Source organism: Falco biarmicus, chromosome 3 (assembly GCF_023638135.1).
Source record: "Falco biarmicus isolate bFalBia1 chromosome 3, bFalBia1.pri, whole genome shotgun sequence".
Classification (NCBI taxonomy): Eukaryota; Metazoa; Chordata; class Aves; order Falconiformes; family Falconidae; genus Falco; species Falco biarmicus.
In genome coordinates, this window is record NC_079290.1 from 106,191,689 (window position 1) to 106,208,262 (window position 16,574).

The 16,574-nt window shown below is 52.3% G+C and overlaps 1 protein-coding gene across 2 annotated transcripts in view; it reads right to left on the bottom strand.

Annotated features, from left to right (window-relative positions):
• The window catches only part of TP73 (tumor protein p73), a 31,603-nt gene extending 16,232 nt beyond the window's left edge, over window positions 1–15,371 (bottom strand). For both annotated transcript variants that reach the window (XM_056332298.1, XM_056332299.1), the window contains exons 1-4: window positions 15,261–15,371; window positions 12,984–13,079; window positions 11,563–11,686; window positions 5,204–5,449 (exon numbers count right to left, since the gene is read on the bottom strand). In XM_056332298.1, the coding sequence (XP_056188273.1) occupies window positions 5,204–5,449; window positions 11,563–11,686; window positions 12,984–13,079; window positions 15,261–15,271 (477 nt within the window). In that variant the 5' untranslated portion in view covers window positions 15,272–15,371. The remainder of the gene's footprint in view (window positions 1–5,203; window positions 5,450–11,562; window positions 11,687–12,983; window positions 13,080–15,260) is intronic.
• Window positions 15,372–16,574: the final 1,203 nt, after the last annotated feature.

Genomic DNA, 16,574 nt, shown 5'->3' on the forward strand with positions numbered 1-16,574 from the left:
CTCTGAGGTTTGTCCATCTTCCCCCGCTGCCAGGGGCTCCGTGTGAGCCCAGGCAGCTGCACTGTGCTGGGGGCTCGAGCCCCCATGTCCTTTTGCAGCCAGGCTGCGGGAGGCCAAAGACCCTATTAACGCTTCTTCTGGCTCTGGTGCACGTGACAGCATTTTAGAGGGGAGGGAGCACCGATCTGCCACAAACCCGACTTGAGAAAAATACTAATTATCTATCAGTTACCAGCTGGCTAGCGTGGCGAGGGGCTGCCTGTGAGAAAACAGTCGAGATCGGCTCACGGCTCTAGCATGTATGGGCAGCTCCAGGGAACCCAGAGTCCTGATAGCTTCCAACAAACAGGCAGGCTGCTGGCATGCCCTGTCTTGCAGCGCCGCAGCTCCTGGTCCTCCTCCCAGCCCCATCGAAGCAACCTACCAGAGGGGGGCTTAGAACCTACAGGGAAAACCTTATTTTCAGCATCTGGCCATTGCTCTCTGCTGATAAGAAGGCCATTACAAATGAGAAGGGAGGTGGTGGCAGCCTGGAGGGCTTCCCGCAGCACAAACCAGTGCAGCTGCTTTGGTTCAGGGTTTGGGGCAACATGCGGTGCTCAGAGCCCAGCCCAGGAGTCGGGACATGCAGCGGCACCCACCCGCTGCTCAGCACCCCTCTGCAAGGACAGACCTGGCTCTGGGAACGCCAGCCCCAAACCCCTGTCCCAGGTCTTCGCTTCTTCTCCATTCACCCATTTAATAAATTTAGGTTTGGCATTTTAAGGCTAGAGAGAACAGGTGATGATCCTCTGGTTTGATTCCCTACGCTGCTGGCTTAAGACCCCTGCCTGCTTGTTCTGTTTTGAGCCCATGGTGTGTGCTTGAAGTGCAGCTTATCTTTTGAGAGATATGCAGACTCTTCATTTGAATACTTCAGGAGTTGGAGTATTCACCACATTCCTTGGTAAATTGTTCCTATGGTTAATTATCCTCACTGTTAAAAAATTTCCACCTTGTTTCTAGTCTGAGTTTGCCTGGCTTCAGCTTCCAAGCACTGGATCTCATTATGTCTTTTTCTGTTAGATTAAAGAGCTGTCTGCTATCAGAAACCATCTCTTGTGCAGACTGCGATCAAGCCATCCTTACTCTTCTCGTGGAGACCTTTTAGGCAGAACATTTCTCTGGTATCACCCTAGAAGGCATCTGTTCCAGATCTTTCATCTTCTTTGGATCTCCCTCCCAAACCTTTTCTGTTTTGTCAACAGAGGGTTTGAAGTGTGGACATGAGAACTGTGTGTGCACATGAGGGCAGCAGGCTCGGTGCTGCCTTGCTCCCCCTGCTCGGGAGATGCTTGCCTGCCCAGCCCCTGTGGAGTAAGCCACCCTGCCATGCAGACAGCTCATCTCCAAACTGTCTTTGGCCAGGAGCCCTGGGCTCTGTAGGAGCCTCCTTTGCTAAGCACAGAAGGATGGATAACACTGCATTTCCCAGAGGAATAGCCAGAGGGATTCAGTCAAAACCCTTCAAAAATAGGAGTCTATTGGGCTACACACATCCATCAACCAAAGCGTATGATTGTATCAGAAAACCTATACCAAATCATTTGACAAGGTGACTTGCATTGAACTATTTGGTTTGGCATTGCCTATGCACCAGCTGTCCCTTCCTCCTTGGCTGCATTCCCCATGATCCAACCTCAGATTGCAGGAGGCCTCTGGAGCTGCTGGTCTGGCAGAGCCTTCCTCCAGGGTGGAGGAATCTCCGCTGCTCCAAAACACTGCCTGGCAAGGCAGCTCTGCTGAATTCATGGTCCTGGCATAATATATTTAGTGCAGTTAATCTTAAAGTATTGGAAAGCCATGAGGCTACTCTAGCTGTGGATGAAATAGGCCGTGTTGTTTCTTTCAAAGTGCTGAATCAAACCATTGTATCCTTCAGCACACTGAGATGGTCAAGTCAGCCACCCTTGGCTGGACCATCACCACACTGTCCCCAGCCCTACCGACTGTACATTTAACTTTCCTTCCCAAGTGCCTGCCCTTCCCAATGGCTTTCCTAGTCTTACTTGTACGCTGTTATATATGCATTCACGGCTTCTGTAGGAATCTCACTGTATACATACATCATTCTTTGTATGTTAACTGACTGGCAACACATAACATATCGTAACATATCGGGTTTTGCTGAATTCCTTTCCCCGTTTAACCGGGACAGACTTTCAAGTGCAGCAGTGGCCATACAGAGCACAAGGCAAGCAGGAGGAAGGCAGCAGCCCCGTCTTTCAGCACAAAACATGCAGCTGCGTGGCTGTGACAGCCATCAGTCAGGAGGACATGGAGCAAAACTGACTGTCGCCACAGCAGGACCATTCTTCATGTGGCAACCTTGGCAAGCTGGACAGTCTGCACCCACATCTGCACTCCTGCAGAAATTACTATTTCAAATGAAACATCCTCTGCGCTCTCCAGGGTGCAAGATGCTGCTGATCCACTTCTGCTCTCCGCGAGGCTCAGCTTCAGCGCAGTGAAATGTGGGCTGGCTGGTGCTAGTCCTGCAGCCAGCCTGCTTTTGGGGGATGCACAATCAGCTCAGCATCACCGTTTGGAGGTCCGCACATCTCACTGACTGCCTTGCCAAGTACTAAAGCCAGTTCAGGCATTTAACTCCTCCACTCTGGACCACTTCCCAGGAGGCCCCCCCCTTGCAACCGCGCACTCAGCAGCCTCAGCTCCCAGCCATGGCTGGCAGGCGCATCCTCCGCAGGTGCTTACAGCTGCCCGTGGCACATTCGCTGGGCATCTCTGGCGTCCAGCTGCTCCCCTAAGGCTGGGTGGGCTCGCACAGCATCGATGTGGCACTGGCTGCTCTGATGTACAAAGGAGACCTTAACACAAAGGCTTGAGAAAAAAAAGCAATCCTGTCCTGATTAGCACTGCTCCCAGCAGGACACAACAGCTACGGTCAGCACGGGGTGATGCCAAGACAGTCTGGGCTCAGTTTAGTTAGGAAAGATGTAGAAAGATCCCAGATGGCTGGGATGGTGCTAGCAAGGGAAGGGGGCTGTCACAGGCTCCCTTGCCACGGGAACTGCCTCAGGGAGCCTCTTGCTGCTCCCTCTGCTCTTCTGAGAACAATCAGTCAAAAAGACCCTAACAGCTTTTTCCATTTACTCCCTGCAGCTGCAAGATGCATCATCTGGGATGAGGGAAGGGTATTTCCTTACTGCTAATTAAAGTGAGCACAGAGCAGATCTTTAGTAGGTGCTCTCGACATCTTTTGACATGCCTGTGCACACCCTGTCCACAGTGCTGTCCGAGGGTGTCCTGCAGCACCCAGTCCAGCCCTGCCCACAGCTGTGTCTGCTCCATCCCAAAGCCATCTCCCCAGCACTGCTAGCTGGGAACAGTGGTGAGTGAGCATCAGACACCTTCCAGTCCTCCTTCCTCCATGCCGTGACAGCTGGGACAAGACACCCTGCATCACTGTGGGTTAGATTTCCATTTGGATGCTTCTGTGCCTCAGGAATACCTCCTTTCCCTGTGCCGGTCCTATGCAGCTTTACTTTTACCTAGTGTGACTTTTTCCCTAGTAGGGATAGGATGGGGCTGCAGTCACATCCTACCCTGAGGACCTGCAGTTTATTCAATATCTAATGAAACGCATCGTTTAACAACATCTTGCAAGGAAAGACAGTGGAAAAGAGTGAAGGCTGAACTGCTCCTATGAGGGCAAGTCAATTTAATCACGGTGCTGGTCCCAAGCCCCTGCTCAGTGCAACTTAGCAGTGAAGCCGTGAAGCTCCAGCAACCGGACACAGGGAAGCTGCTCTGCTGCCCCAGCCATGAATTTGGCTGCATTCAAACATCAGCTCACTGCCAGCTTGCTGCTGGTTTGCCCACCCTGCCCACCTGCTGGTTTTTGCAGGAGACAGACGCAGCGATGTGGCAGCTGCCATAGCCCACCCCCTCCCACAACGCACCGGCAGCAGCCTGGCATAGCCCACCAGCAGCAGCGAGCGGAGCAGCACCCACTGGCTGCAGCCCGGGGTCTGCCTGCACAGAAGCATCTGAGGATGCTTTCTGTCTACCATGGGAAGGACTGTCTTGGCAATTAAACACATCAGCTTCCAAAAATAAAAGTCATTATCACACCTTGGGCTGATATATCGCTCCTGGTCTGCTCTGCCCATTTCATGATAATGTCAAACAGCAGCACCGGAGGAAACCCTGCTGCTCCCTCGTTGTGTCAGTTGTCTCATCCCAGCCTTTCTGCTCTGCTAACACTTCCCAGAAGAGAAAACCTGCCTGCCTCAGACATGCTGGTGAGCGGCTCTCCCAGGCACCCAGGGAGGCATCCGCTGCAGAAATATCTCCCACACCAGCCACAAGTGCCATTTTTTCTTAAAAACAGGGACAGTGTTACACTAAGCCGGGAGCCAGGATGTGAATTTAGGTCCTTTTGCCACAAGAAGCAAAGAAGCCCTTGTATGCTTTGCCCTGTTCCTGGGTCCCTGATCTGTGGAGGACTCCTCTGCTGGGCTGCAGCCGTGTGGTCAGACCACCAGTGGCCCAGCCCTGCATCTCCACTCCCGAGGACCAGGCTGCTGCACCCACATCACAACCGGCATGATGCCATGCAGTGATCCCTCTGTGATTAAGAACCTACTCTGTTATTTTGCTGTGGCTTCTAGAGATTAAGTTACTCTTCCGATACAAGAGGAAAAAGGATTGTAAATGACAAGAATTTAGGGCAAAGCTGAGAACGGTCCCAGTAGATGTGAGCAAAGGTCCGTCTCGCCTGCTGCCTCTCCTCTGACAGCAGTCACTGGCAAATGCATAGGGAAGCACCACGAGAACAAGGCAGGTACTTCCCCAGGACATTTCTCCAGCTTTGCAGTTCTCGGGGACATTTACCCTCAGTTTAAGGAATTGCTGTGAGAGATGTTCCATTCAAACCACTGTGCTTAACGGCCCTTTTGGAGAAAATCCCTGCCAAGCAAGCACTGATGTTTCCCGCATGTTTTGTTTTCCAGGGCCACCTGTGCAGGCGCAGTCCCTGTGGGACGGTGGCTGCACCCTGCAGCCACCCCGTGCAAGCGTACCCTCTGCATCCCGCTGCAAGCACCACTAAGATATTCGGGTGTTTGCAGCCAGCCAGCTGAAAACGCTGTCGGCAGTAGCAAGCATCTCTCTAGCGAAGCCAAGAAGACATGCAACTTACTGTCCAGGTGGCTGACTTGGCGGTGCTGGATTGCTGGAAGGTCACCTCAAAGTGGTGGGGACCAGGGTAGTCAGTGTTGGAGGGAATGACGGGAGCTGGGGACATGGCGTCGAAGGTAGAGCTGGGCTGCGAGTAGGGCGAATGCGTTGGGACATTGGAGGTATGCTCGGAGCTGTAGGGACTGGTGGAGGCTGCTCTGCTGCCGATGCTCTGATCCATGCTGTTGTTCAGCAAATTGAACTGGGACTGGAGGAAGGGAAAAGGGGAGGAGGGAAAAAAGAAAACACCAGCCAGTTTAGAGACATGGAAACCTCAGCCACACTTCTCCAGGGCTCCAGGTGTCCTGTTACAGCCTCCTTAAAGGGCCAGCATGCGGGAAAGCCAGCCAAAGAGCTGGTCTGGGTCGCTTGGGTTTTTGAACAGGTCACCACTTGTGCGAGGGATAAACTCAAAACACTTAAATCATCCCCTTCTATCCACTCCGTCCTTGCTGGAGGCAGCGAGGTGCCAAGATACCCAGATTTCTAATGCACCTGCCTATGCAAAGCCACTCTTTTGCCAGCGGGACACTGGGCAGGGATTTTCCAGGACTCGCTCAGGTGTGGGAGATGCCTCGCTGCAGGGTGGGGAGCAGCAGCCCCAATCCTGCGTGCAGGGCTCTGCTCGATGGTGGCCCTTCCAGCAGCTGGAGCATCAAGGCTTGGTGAAGCTGCCCTAGCACTCAGCACCAGTGCAAGAGCGACCACCAGCCCACTGACGATGGTGTCACTCCCATTGCCACAGCGTTACTGAATGTCCGACCTGTTTGCCAGATGGTCCCCCACATGCGTTCACTTGTCACAAAGGTACGCAGGCACACCAATTCTCTCAGAAGAGCCAGCTCTGAATGGTGGTTTGTGTAATTCGTTTCCTAGCCGGGGTGTTTGCTTTCAGTGGCTTTCCCTGATGCAGCTCTAATTTGGGCAAAAACCTCAAACCTACAAAGTGTGTAGCTGCAGCACTTTCTGCAGCACTGCAGAAAGGTCACAGAGCAAATGTACCTATTCAAGCATGTACTGGCTCTTATTCCAGACATGCTGGACCAAATCCTGACTTTTTGTATTTTCTTTTTCTTATTCCTCTTCTGAACAATTACTGTCAGATACTTCCAGTAAGAGCTGGCAGCTATTTTACCTGCAGGCATAGCCTAAGCAAAGCTACGTTCTCAAAAGCTGCATGGCTAAAGCAGCCTTCATCTTTCATCTGAAAATCAGACAAAAAAAAATATCATTTTTTCTATAGTAGAGAAATAAACAAATATTTTTTTTTAAAAAACCATTCAAACATAACTGTTTCTCAAAGCAAACAGGATGTTTTTCCCCCCAGAAATCTGCAGCTCCCAAATTGCTCAAGGGTTGCTCCCTGACGTTTGCAAGCCAGCAGCATCATGGCAGTGCCAAAGGCGGGTGCTGCTGGTGGCTGCCTGGGCTCTGCTGGTGACCACACACAGTGGCCATTGCATTGCCAGTTGCTGTCCCAATTCCCCACAGCACCCAACACTGGAGGAGGACTGGGGCCACCCGCCTGCACCCCACCTTCACCCAGCTGCAGCCACTGTGTCCCCCTGCACCCTGGCGGGGACTGTCCCTCCAGCCACCAGCACAGTTTTGGGGCAGCTCTGGGCAACTGAGAGCTGCAGGAAGCCTTCTGCTCCGAAGGGCTGTGAGGCTCACAGCTTAGGAATCAGGGGACGTGTTTTAACTTGGGATCCCAACCTCACCCAAACATCTACGATGTATAATGGTTTAAAGGCAATCATCCTTCTCCAGGAAAGTTCTCCTGTTGTCTGCATCTCTCGCAAGGTCGTTGGAGCCTGTGACTAACTGGAGGAATGCTGAACAAGATCTGGCTTGCTATTACACATACAGCCATTTTCTCCCCTAAAATATGTGCACAAACCCCTCTATTCCTTCTTGCTGCTCTATAAATAGCCCAGCTGAAGACAAACCACCCTCATTCAAGCTTTCCACAATCCCAGGCTTCACCTGGAGAAAAAGTTATGAGAAACTTTAGCAAAACAAGCGTTAAAAAGGCACGTGGAAAGCCCTTGCAGTCCAGCCAGCAAGCCAGTGGGGACTGCAGGGCTGGGCAGCCTTGGAGGTGGGTGACACTGGCTGGAAGCCATGCGGCAGAAGTCACCCTCAAAAAGAAAAGCTCAAGCTTCAACCAGGACAGCAGCAAGGGGAAAAGGGATTGCTGCTCCAAATAATCCACAAGTATCATGACTGAACTGGTTTGTTCTCTTGGGACAACGGAAGGGCCCCAGGGAACAGGCTGCACACACGCACGGAGCACAGCCACGTGCCTTTTTTAGGAATGAATGGAGAGTAAATGCTCTGCACCTGATGAGTAAACAGGCCATCTTCAGCACTACCCCTGCACACATGTACGTGTGTACTCAGGCTGGACCACCCAGCAGAACACGGTGCGTGTGCTGCCATGGTTGCTCATCTCCTGCCGAAATGGGAAATAACCGGGAAGCCTTTCCCCTCCCGGCAATATCTGTTGCTCTGGAGCTGCAGGGCAGGCTAGGGGTGAGGTGGCTCTTGGAAGTAGCTGAAAAAAAATCCGCAAAAGTTGTCCCCACATGATTTTGTGCATTTTTGGAGCTTAGAGCCAGGGGTGTGAGCAGCTGAAACCTGCAGCTGTACATCTTAATGGGCAGGTAAATTGGGATCAACCCAGTGAGAAAAGCATCCTGACCTCCACACAGAAGAAAGCCTTCCCTTGGCAAAAACGGTCACCGCTTTGCACATGAAGGAGATCCGAGACCCAGAGCACCACCTCCGCAAGCCAGGCTGGCCACCCCGAGCTGGGATCCCCTGCCAGCACAAAGCTACAGGCAGTGCCCGAGTACTGGGGCTTTGGAAATCTGCTGGCAGAGATTCGCAAAGTCAGGTGCCCGGGGAAAAAAGACCAACTTGTTTTTTAAAATTGAGTAAATTTTGGAAACATTCCTTTAAAAGACAAATTGAAGGCATGAGTGTTTATGTGTGTATGTGTGTCAACAAACCCAACGCAGGGCTTGTGTGTCTGTGTCTGTAAATATATATATACGCACATATGTTTATCCACACACATAGATAAATATTCACATGACTGCAGAAACGACCTCCCAAGTAACAGCACTACAACACAAAATGAAGCCGGTACATATATGCTTTGTACCAACACACCTAAGACAAAAGAGAGGAATGAAGTAATTTCTAGTCAGGAAGTGCAACACCACACCTTTCTATCTCTAACTGTATCTACCTTTTCTTAATGCCAGAGAGCAGACACAACCCCCTTTTGACTAGGAAAGCAACCTCAGCGCTTGAGGACAAGGCTGAAAATGTATCACCTGCAGCACAGGTACCGTTTCAGCCACTCTACCCTCCCTGAGACTTTGAGACCTTAAACCAGGGAAGGAAAGCCTGCCTGGGGCTCAGGTGCATGTCATGAACTCGGCTGAGGAGGTTCCCAGTGGAAGGCAAACTGGTGCTGGTGGTGCCCCGCACCACAGGGCGTTCCTCGGATGGATGCTCCAGCTAACACCGCTCCTGTCTGCACATACATGGGTGAGGGAGCCTGCACCCCTTCGCACCAAAGCTTTAAATCACACCTTGGGCTCTGCAAGCATCAGATCAGGCAAAGCAAGAGAGGAATGCCGACCGAGCCGCCAAGGCTGCAGCATCCCACACTGGCACAGCTTATCCTGCATGACTGGGGCTGGAGCTGCCACAGCTCCCCTGTGCAGCCACAGGACAGGGAAAGGCTTACACCACGACAAGCCCCTGGTGCATCCCAGGCAGCAGCAGGCACGAAAGCTCAGCAGACAGAGCCAGAGCACGTGCCCAGCTGCTGCCTCCGCAGCGGAGGACGATTTCAAATAAAAGCAGGAAGGCAAACCCCATTAATAACAAGTAGCACCTACCGTGGTATAATGCTGCATCGGGTCACTAATGTACAGCATTTTAGTTGTCTCGGGATTCACAGAGCGCTGGGAAGCGTCCCACCACGGCAGTCATGGGGTCGGGGCGGCGGTGGGGATGGCCAGGCTAGGAAGGCAGGTGGAACAAGGGAGCGCGGGAGCAGGGCTGGGGCGGGCAGCGCCAGGGATGCTGCGCTGGCCACCCGTGTGCTGTTGTGTGTTGGCTTTTTTGCTTTTTTCATCTCCCTTAGTTCTGTCAACTAGCTGCATCCAACAACAAAACGGGGCCCACCCCTTCTGTCCCTCATGACTATTCATTAAAGCACAGGGCAGGCCCCAGCTTGCCCAGTGATGGACTAGGCGATACCAACCATTCCCACTGCAGGGAGAGAGGGGGTCCAGCTCCATCATCAAACCCAGCCAGACTCCACTCCACAAAGCTACTTGCAGCTGCACTGGGCTGGAAACCCATTTGGCTGGCACCCTTTACCAGCAGACCGAGGTGGCTGTGCTTGCATCGACTGGGTGATGCAGTGACTCTGAGATAGCTCCGTATCTCAGAGATATGGCGTTATCCCTATCTAGATGGGTAGATATGGGTAGGTGTGGATGGACGGATGGATATCTAGGTGCTAGATAGGGATAGATCGGGATAGATGGCCAGGCAGATGTCTAGATGGACAGATATGGATAGATATCTAGACGGACAGATACAGGTAGATGGATAGATAGATATCTGGAGTGGCCAGGCTGATTTCCTTCTGACTCAAGGCAGATGGGGGAATGGTGCTTCCTTCAGCCAGACCCCACTGTGCGGGGCTCCATACTGAAGCAGATAAGCAGTTCAAAGAGTGATGTGGCACATTTTGAATGGCAAAACCAGCGTGCATCACCCACTGCCCAGCAGTGGCCTGCACATGCACACCCATGCACAAGAAGGTCTGTGATGGTGTCGTATGGAAAGCCTGAAGCACTGCACAAACTACCAGTCCTAAAGTTGTCATCTCTAAGCAAAAAGGGTGGCTGAGGAATTGTTCGCATCTAATTACAGCAACTCCTCCCACGAGACCCTGAAGCAAGCTGTAGGAGCAACACAGTGCCCATGCAATGCTGAGGGGGAGCATCATGCCTGGCTGGAGGGCAGGTCACAGAGCATTTTGATGGTCTGCTCACAGCCACCGAGCATCTGCACCGGTGCATCTGCTGGGTGCCACAACACCTGCTGCTTCCCACACATCCGCTCCAGTACTGCTGAGCACCATGAGCAGCAGGCATCACAGCAGGGCTGAGCAGCCCCTCTGCTGTGGCTCCTGTGTCTTGCCTTTCCTTCAGGATGGTGGCATCATGTTATCTGTGTATTTATTTACACATCACCCTGCCATGCATTTCGGTGATGCCAGCCAGTGAGAGCTGGCCGCGGCTCACTGGGAGCTCAGCAGCGCAGAGCTTGGTTGCACGACCAGGCCAACGTAAATATTTACTACCGGCTCATTATCCCAAGCAAGGGCCAGGAGCTGGCTCTGCCCTGCCTGTGTGCAGCCGCTGTGTGCAGAGTGCTGCAAAGCCAGGGCTTGCGTGGCCCTGGCAGCACCCTGGGCTGCACCGGCTCCTCAGGCTCAGCTTCGGTTACAGCGGGAACAAGAAGGAAGGCGACAGCAAGCTCAGCGAGGGGCAGCTCCCCAATTAGCACCACCGCCCTGCCTGATCCCTCTGCCAGGCTCCTGCCCGCTGTAGACAAAGGCCAGGGAAGGGAGGGAAAGCAAGTGAAAAGCGAGGGAAAAGGGGGCTGGGGGAGGGGATGCAAGCTGGCGAGGAGGGAAACTGCAGCTTTCTGGAGGGAGACGCTGCCAACAGCCAGAGCTGCTTCAGGTATGCTCCTGGGAGGCTGCCCTGCTCAGGGCTCTAAACACACAGAAGTGACTCAGATGTCTCACACACCCGCTATGCTTTTCAAACGCTTTGCCTTAGACACAGGCACACCAGCTTCTTGGAGGAAAGGGCAATGGCACAGATGCTTGGGGATGTGGCGGGAGCAGAGCTGGGAGTTGGGAGTGTGATCTGCCCCTCCAGCAGCTCTGCACTGTCAGCAGCTTACAAACGGCTTTACTACACGTCATGTTTATACCAGAGCAAATTATTCTCTCCTCCTGTTGAGGTACTCAGGCTCTGCTGCTGTTTCAGCACGGAGTCCCCGCTGCTGCCTGCAGCAATATTATCTATTAATAAGTAGCCACTGTTATACTGACCACTGCACCATCCAGCTGCAATCCTGGGGTGCAGTCGATTACAGGTTATCACACCCTGCACAAATGACAGCTGCACCTGTTGTGTTTGTGTTTGGTTTATGAACCAGCAAGTATCCCACTTCCTACCCCAGCTCCCATTTGTGCAGTCTGAGCACACTCACCATGACTGAGTCATTCATGCTTCTCATCTGGAAGACATCCATCGTGACCTCTGTGCGATTGGAGACCTCACTGCTGCCTGTATGGTTGGATGGAGGGAGGTCGAAATAGGTGCTGTCTGGCTCCCTGCAAAAAAGGTGATGTGCACAGTCAGCCTTCCAGCTCTCCAGCACAGCCTGCACCACAACCACACAACAACCTGCAATTCCCTTGATCCCTGTCCCCTTCTTGACTTCTTCCTCCATCCTCTGCTTTTATTTTCACATGGCAGAGCAGGTTTTGCTCAAACTGTTGCCTGGTGGGTAAAGCAACCAGAGATTTGGGAAGTTTTTCATCCATCTGGTTGCTTTAGTGTATCTGTCACCTTGGGATATCTTTAAGTGAGAGGATACCAAAGAAGAAAGAGGATAAAATTAAGCACAGTTCTTCCTCCTTTTTTGATTAGAGTGTGAGGCTCAAAGGCCAGAAGACTTGCAAAAGTCTTGGTGTGACTTGGCGCTTAATTTTAGAAAATACCCATTTTAATTGGGCAGTCACCAAGCCTCATGACCTGATGAGTGAAGACTAACAAGTAAGAATGCATCCTCCCAGGCTTGGCGCCAGTGTCTCCCACCACACCCCAAGCAAGGGTCCCAGCCAAAAGGGGTCCTTTACTCTGACCCTGACACCATCTCCGTGTGGTCCTGGAGCACCGCATCAAAAAATCACCTATCAATGCCAGCTCCTAGTGCCACGGTTCAGGAAAAGCAGGCAGGTGTGTTGGTACTCAGCCGCGGCTCACCAGAGCTGGCTCCATGTGCCCATGGGGACATGGGCAGGGTCCCCAGGGTGCTGCTGTGGCCAGTGGGGCTCCTCAGCAGGCAGGGCATGAAGGATGTGGCCCAGCTGCTCTCCTCTGCACAAGCACGAGTCAGTGGCTCCCTTTCCCAGCTTGCTGCTGAGGCATTTTTGCTCGCCGAACACCTTTGCTTCCTTGAGTGAGAGGAAGCGTGCCCCAGTAAGGACCTCCAATGTGCATGAGGGCATCCATGCTGTAGGAATGCTACGCTGCAATTTGCAGCTCTCCTGCCTTTATATTTAATGTGTGCATCAAAAATGCTGTGGCTTTTCAGAAACAGTGTCCAATACCTGGAGACAAGGTTTGTGGGGCTCTGCTTTCAGGGTACGCACACTCCACCATCTTTGAACTGCCTACTGCCACCAGGGCAAAAGGGTTTGGCAAATGAAATGGTCTGAGCAGAGAGATCAGAGTCTGGCAGCAAAACTCTCAATGTAGAAAAGGAATATGTGGCAACTGGAACATGCGAAAGAAACTTGTTTCCTTTCAGGCCACAGCAATAATAGGTGCTAACACAGACTACAGAGGAAAGGGTCACTTCTGACTCAGAATAAACCTCAAGGCAAATGATCAACCACCACTTACAGTGTGCTCCAGAGGTGCTCAAACGTTGTGCCTTCATCAGCTGGAGATGATTGGGACATCTTTGCGGAGGGGGAGTCTGACAAAGGATAAATCACTCTAGGGGTAAAAAGAAACAGCAAGGTTAGCATTGCTGGAGAGCCACCTCATGTCAGCAAAATGGCTGGCAAAGGGCAGGAGTGTCCCACCTTGCTCCCTGCAGCACGACAGGGACCAGAGCCCCAGAAGGCCCAGGGAGACCGTGCCCCTCACCCCCATGGCAAGCTGCAGGCAAGGAGTGGGGTGCAGGAGGGGTGACCCAAGCTTAGCCTACCCTGGAGTCTGCTGCACGGAAAGACAGCATACACAGGATGGGAGGTGACTGGAAACACCTTCACTGCAGACCAGGACTACAGATAACAAAAGAAAACTGCCAGGCTTTCCCGTAGGGGTGGTATCTCTGGTGATGACGTCGCAGGCCAGTGCTCTTACAAATATGTGGGTGTTTTGGAAAGGGCATTGGGACATCAGCCCATTTCTGCTAAGCACTCATTCTGTGACTCAAGGCTCCCATTTCAGATGTTTGTGGTGTGCTTCAGTGTGGCTACAAACAGCTCTCCCAGCCCTGGGGAGGCTTTGCCCAACTGCTCTTAGTAATCACTTTGGACTGGCTTCATTCAGCAAACATCTTGGGCTCTCTGGTTAGACAAAGTGATACCAAACTCTCGAGTACCAGCTCTCTGAATCAAACTGAAACCCTAAGCTAGGTGGCAGAAAAATAATCTTGCAGCAAGAATCAGTGCACCCTTGTTGCAGCCCCAGGTCCAGGCTGCTGGGCTGCATGGTGTCATCTTTGCTCTGCTCTGCATGTGGAAGTCCACCTCTGTGAATCTGGGGAATGCGGGAGAGACATTCCTGTCTCTGAATCACAGCAGTGCCACAAATTCAGGCCACAGGCTGTATACCCCATGGACTGGTACATGAAACATCTGCGGGTGCCACTGGCTCTGAGCAAGGTGTGCCAAAAAAGCAGGATTGCAGGAGCTCTGAGCACTGGCAGGAGCTCAGGCATCCTGAACCAGTGCCCACTTCACTTCAAAAGTCTGCCTGTGCTCTATCTTGATAGATAGCCCTTCAGCTCTGATCCTGGTTTGTGCATTTTGGGCATGGGGCACCTTTTATCCCAGGAACATCGTTTGCCAACAGGCTAATGTATTTTTCTCAGGAAGTTCTAGTTGCAAATGCCCACAAATCCATAAGACACCCAGATGCATACTGCAAGTTTAGTGAAGCCATGACGCAGATATCCTAAATCTTACTTGTTCAGACATTAAAATGACCTTCCCACTTCTAAGCAGCTTGCAAACTTTATTGAATGGAATATGATGCCCCCCAAATAAAGCGAGGCAGGAACATTGCCTTTGCTTTGCAGACAAGAAAGTATTAATGGGAGAAAGCACAGTTTATCCGAGACTGCATACGGGAAGTCTGTGGGAAAGCCCACTCTTCAGCCAAAGCCTTCTGAATGCTACTGCATAGGCACAAGCAGAGTCATCTTCAATCCAGTCGGCTCCCCTTGCCCCTGGCCAACATTTCTTGGCCTCCTGCAAGTGCGGAAGGAAGTACGCAGCTCTCCCTTTGTGCCCAGCACCTCTCTGACCCCAGCAGCCAGAGCGGCAGATTTTGCGAAGCCATCTTGATCCCCATGCTGCCTTCCTCTGCTGGCAGCCCCGCCATGCCATCGTCTTCTTCCTCCCTTACCTGCAGTGGGGCTGCTTCCCTGCCCTGGCTGACATGGATGTGCCCCAGGCACCACCTGACTACGCCTCTGACCCATCCCAGTGTTAGCATCTCATTTCAACTTGGTACCGACATCTAATAGTGAAAGCCTGAGAACTTCCTGCTTTTGGGGCTTGAGCTGCCGAGCATGAGGGCAGCAGCTTTCTGAGTGATGCTCGGGGTCGCCCGGGCTCCTCTGAATCAGCCAGGGACTGGGTGGCTGCAGGGGCCAGGAGTTAAAACGAAAGCAGTGTGGTGCCCTCCGACAGCTGACGCTGGGAGCTGCTTTCTGCTGCATCTGCAAGACAAGACATCTGCAGATGCTTTTCCAGGAGGGGTTGCCACAGCAGAGGAGGGCTCATTCCCCATGGGTGTCATTGCGGAATAGCTAGCAGTGAGAGTCTGTGTCCTCCCATCCCTCCTCGTCCCACATGTGACACACAGAGAAAGGAAAGGACCTACATGGCAGCTTTGAGAAAAGGAGAGCTCAGAGCTGAGGCAGGTGACTGCTAGTGGCCTTACCCTTCTTCCATGCTGCTTTCCCTGGCCCAGGGCAGCGGCAGCTTCAGGAAGGAGCCAGGCCTTTCCCTTCAGTGGTGAAAGCACCTCCGCACCGCCCCGGCTGCGTGGTCATGATGGGTGACACCAGCTCTAACCACGTGGCTGCACTCGTTTTCAAAAGGAAAAAAAATCTGAATATTTTAAGGGCGTTTTGGAAGTTCCCTTTCTCTTTCAAAGCACAATCAGCACTTGCAAAGCCAGGCCAGTATCTTCTCACATTTGTGCTCTAAACTCCATGGTACAAAAGAGAAGCTCAGGCTGTGGGTGTTGTTAATGCACATCCCTGCTGCTGCGATCATCCAACATCTTGGGAAAGTACCTCTGCTGCAAGAATGACAGCCTGATGGCTGAGCATCTAAAATGAGCAAGAATCACAAAAGCCTTTGCAAATAGGGTTCCCCAAGGTTGGCAGTGGTGCTGATGACAACGTCATTTACTAGAAAAAGTAAGAAAAATGAGGTGCCATTTGGAGTCCCATTATGCAATGAACAGTGAAGGCAGTCACATTCAGGGAAGCTGGGAAAGCATTCTGATGGTGAGGTCCAGCAGAAGGAAAGGACACACCATCACCATCAGAAGCAGTGGAGGCCCTGTGGCACAGCTAAATTAAAGGTGAACTAGGGAGAGCTTTAGAGACTAATTCTGTGTTGCTAAATAAGAATTACAAATGGCTGGGATGTAACTACCTTCCCAGTGCCTATGGGGTATGTAAATGGCACTGGGAAGTGAATGACCTGGGGCTAAACACATCAGCAGTGGCAGAGCTCATGATCAGCCAGAGCTCAGGTTCAGCTTCTCTGCCACCTCCAGCCCCCCTGGTCCATTTGGAGACTATCTCGCCTCTGTTGTAACTGTGTCAGCTCCCTGACATCCCCAGCTTCACAGCACCAAAAGAAAAACTTGAGGTATCACCCTGACTTCTGCCAGAAAGAGTTCTCTAGCCAAACCCCCACCAGGAGAGTTTAACACTAGAGACCCAAACCTGCTTATTAAACTGCAGATCTCTTTGCCCAGGGAAGGGCAAAGAGGTCCTCTGTCCCCTCTGCCTTGACACAGCAGGGAGGCGATGTGGGATGCTTGGCAGGGCTGGCACGAGGGCTGCCACAGGATGTACACCACATTTATTGAAGGCTACTGGGGGAAGAAAGACCAAATCATGCAAAGCAGGGTGGTTGGTGCTTGGTGCCAAGGCTGCTGGCGTGATTTGCCAGATTTCACCTGGGAAAGCTGCTCTCCATGTGCTTCCCCAAGCCGGCTCCACTGTTCGCTGGATTG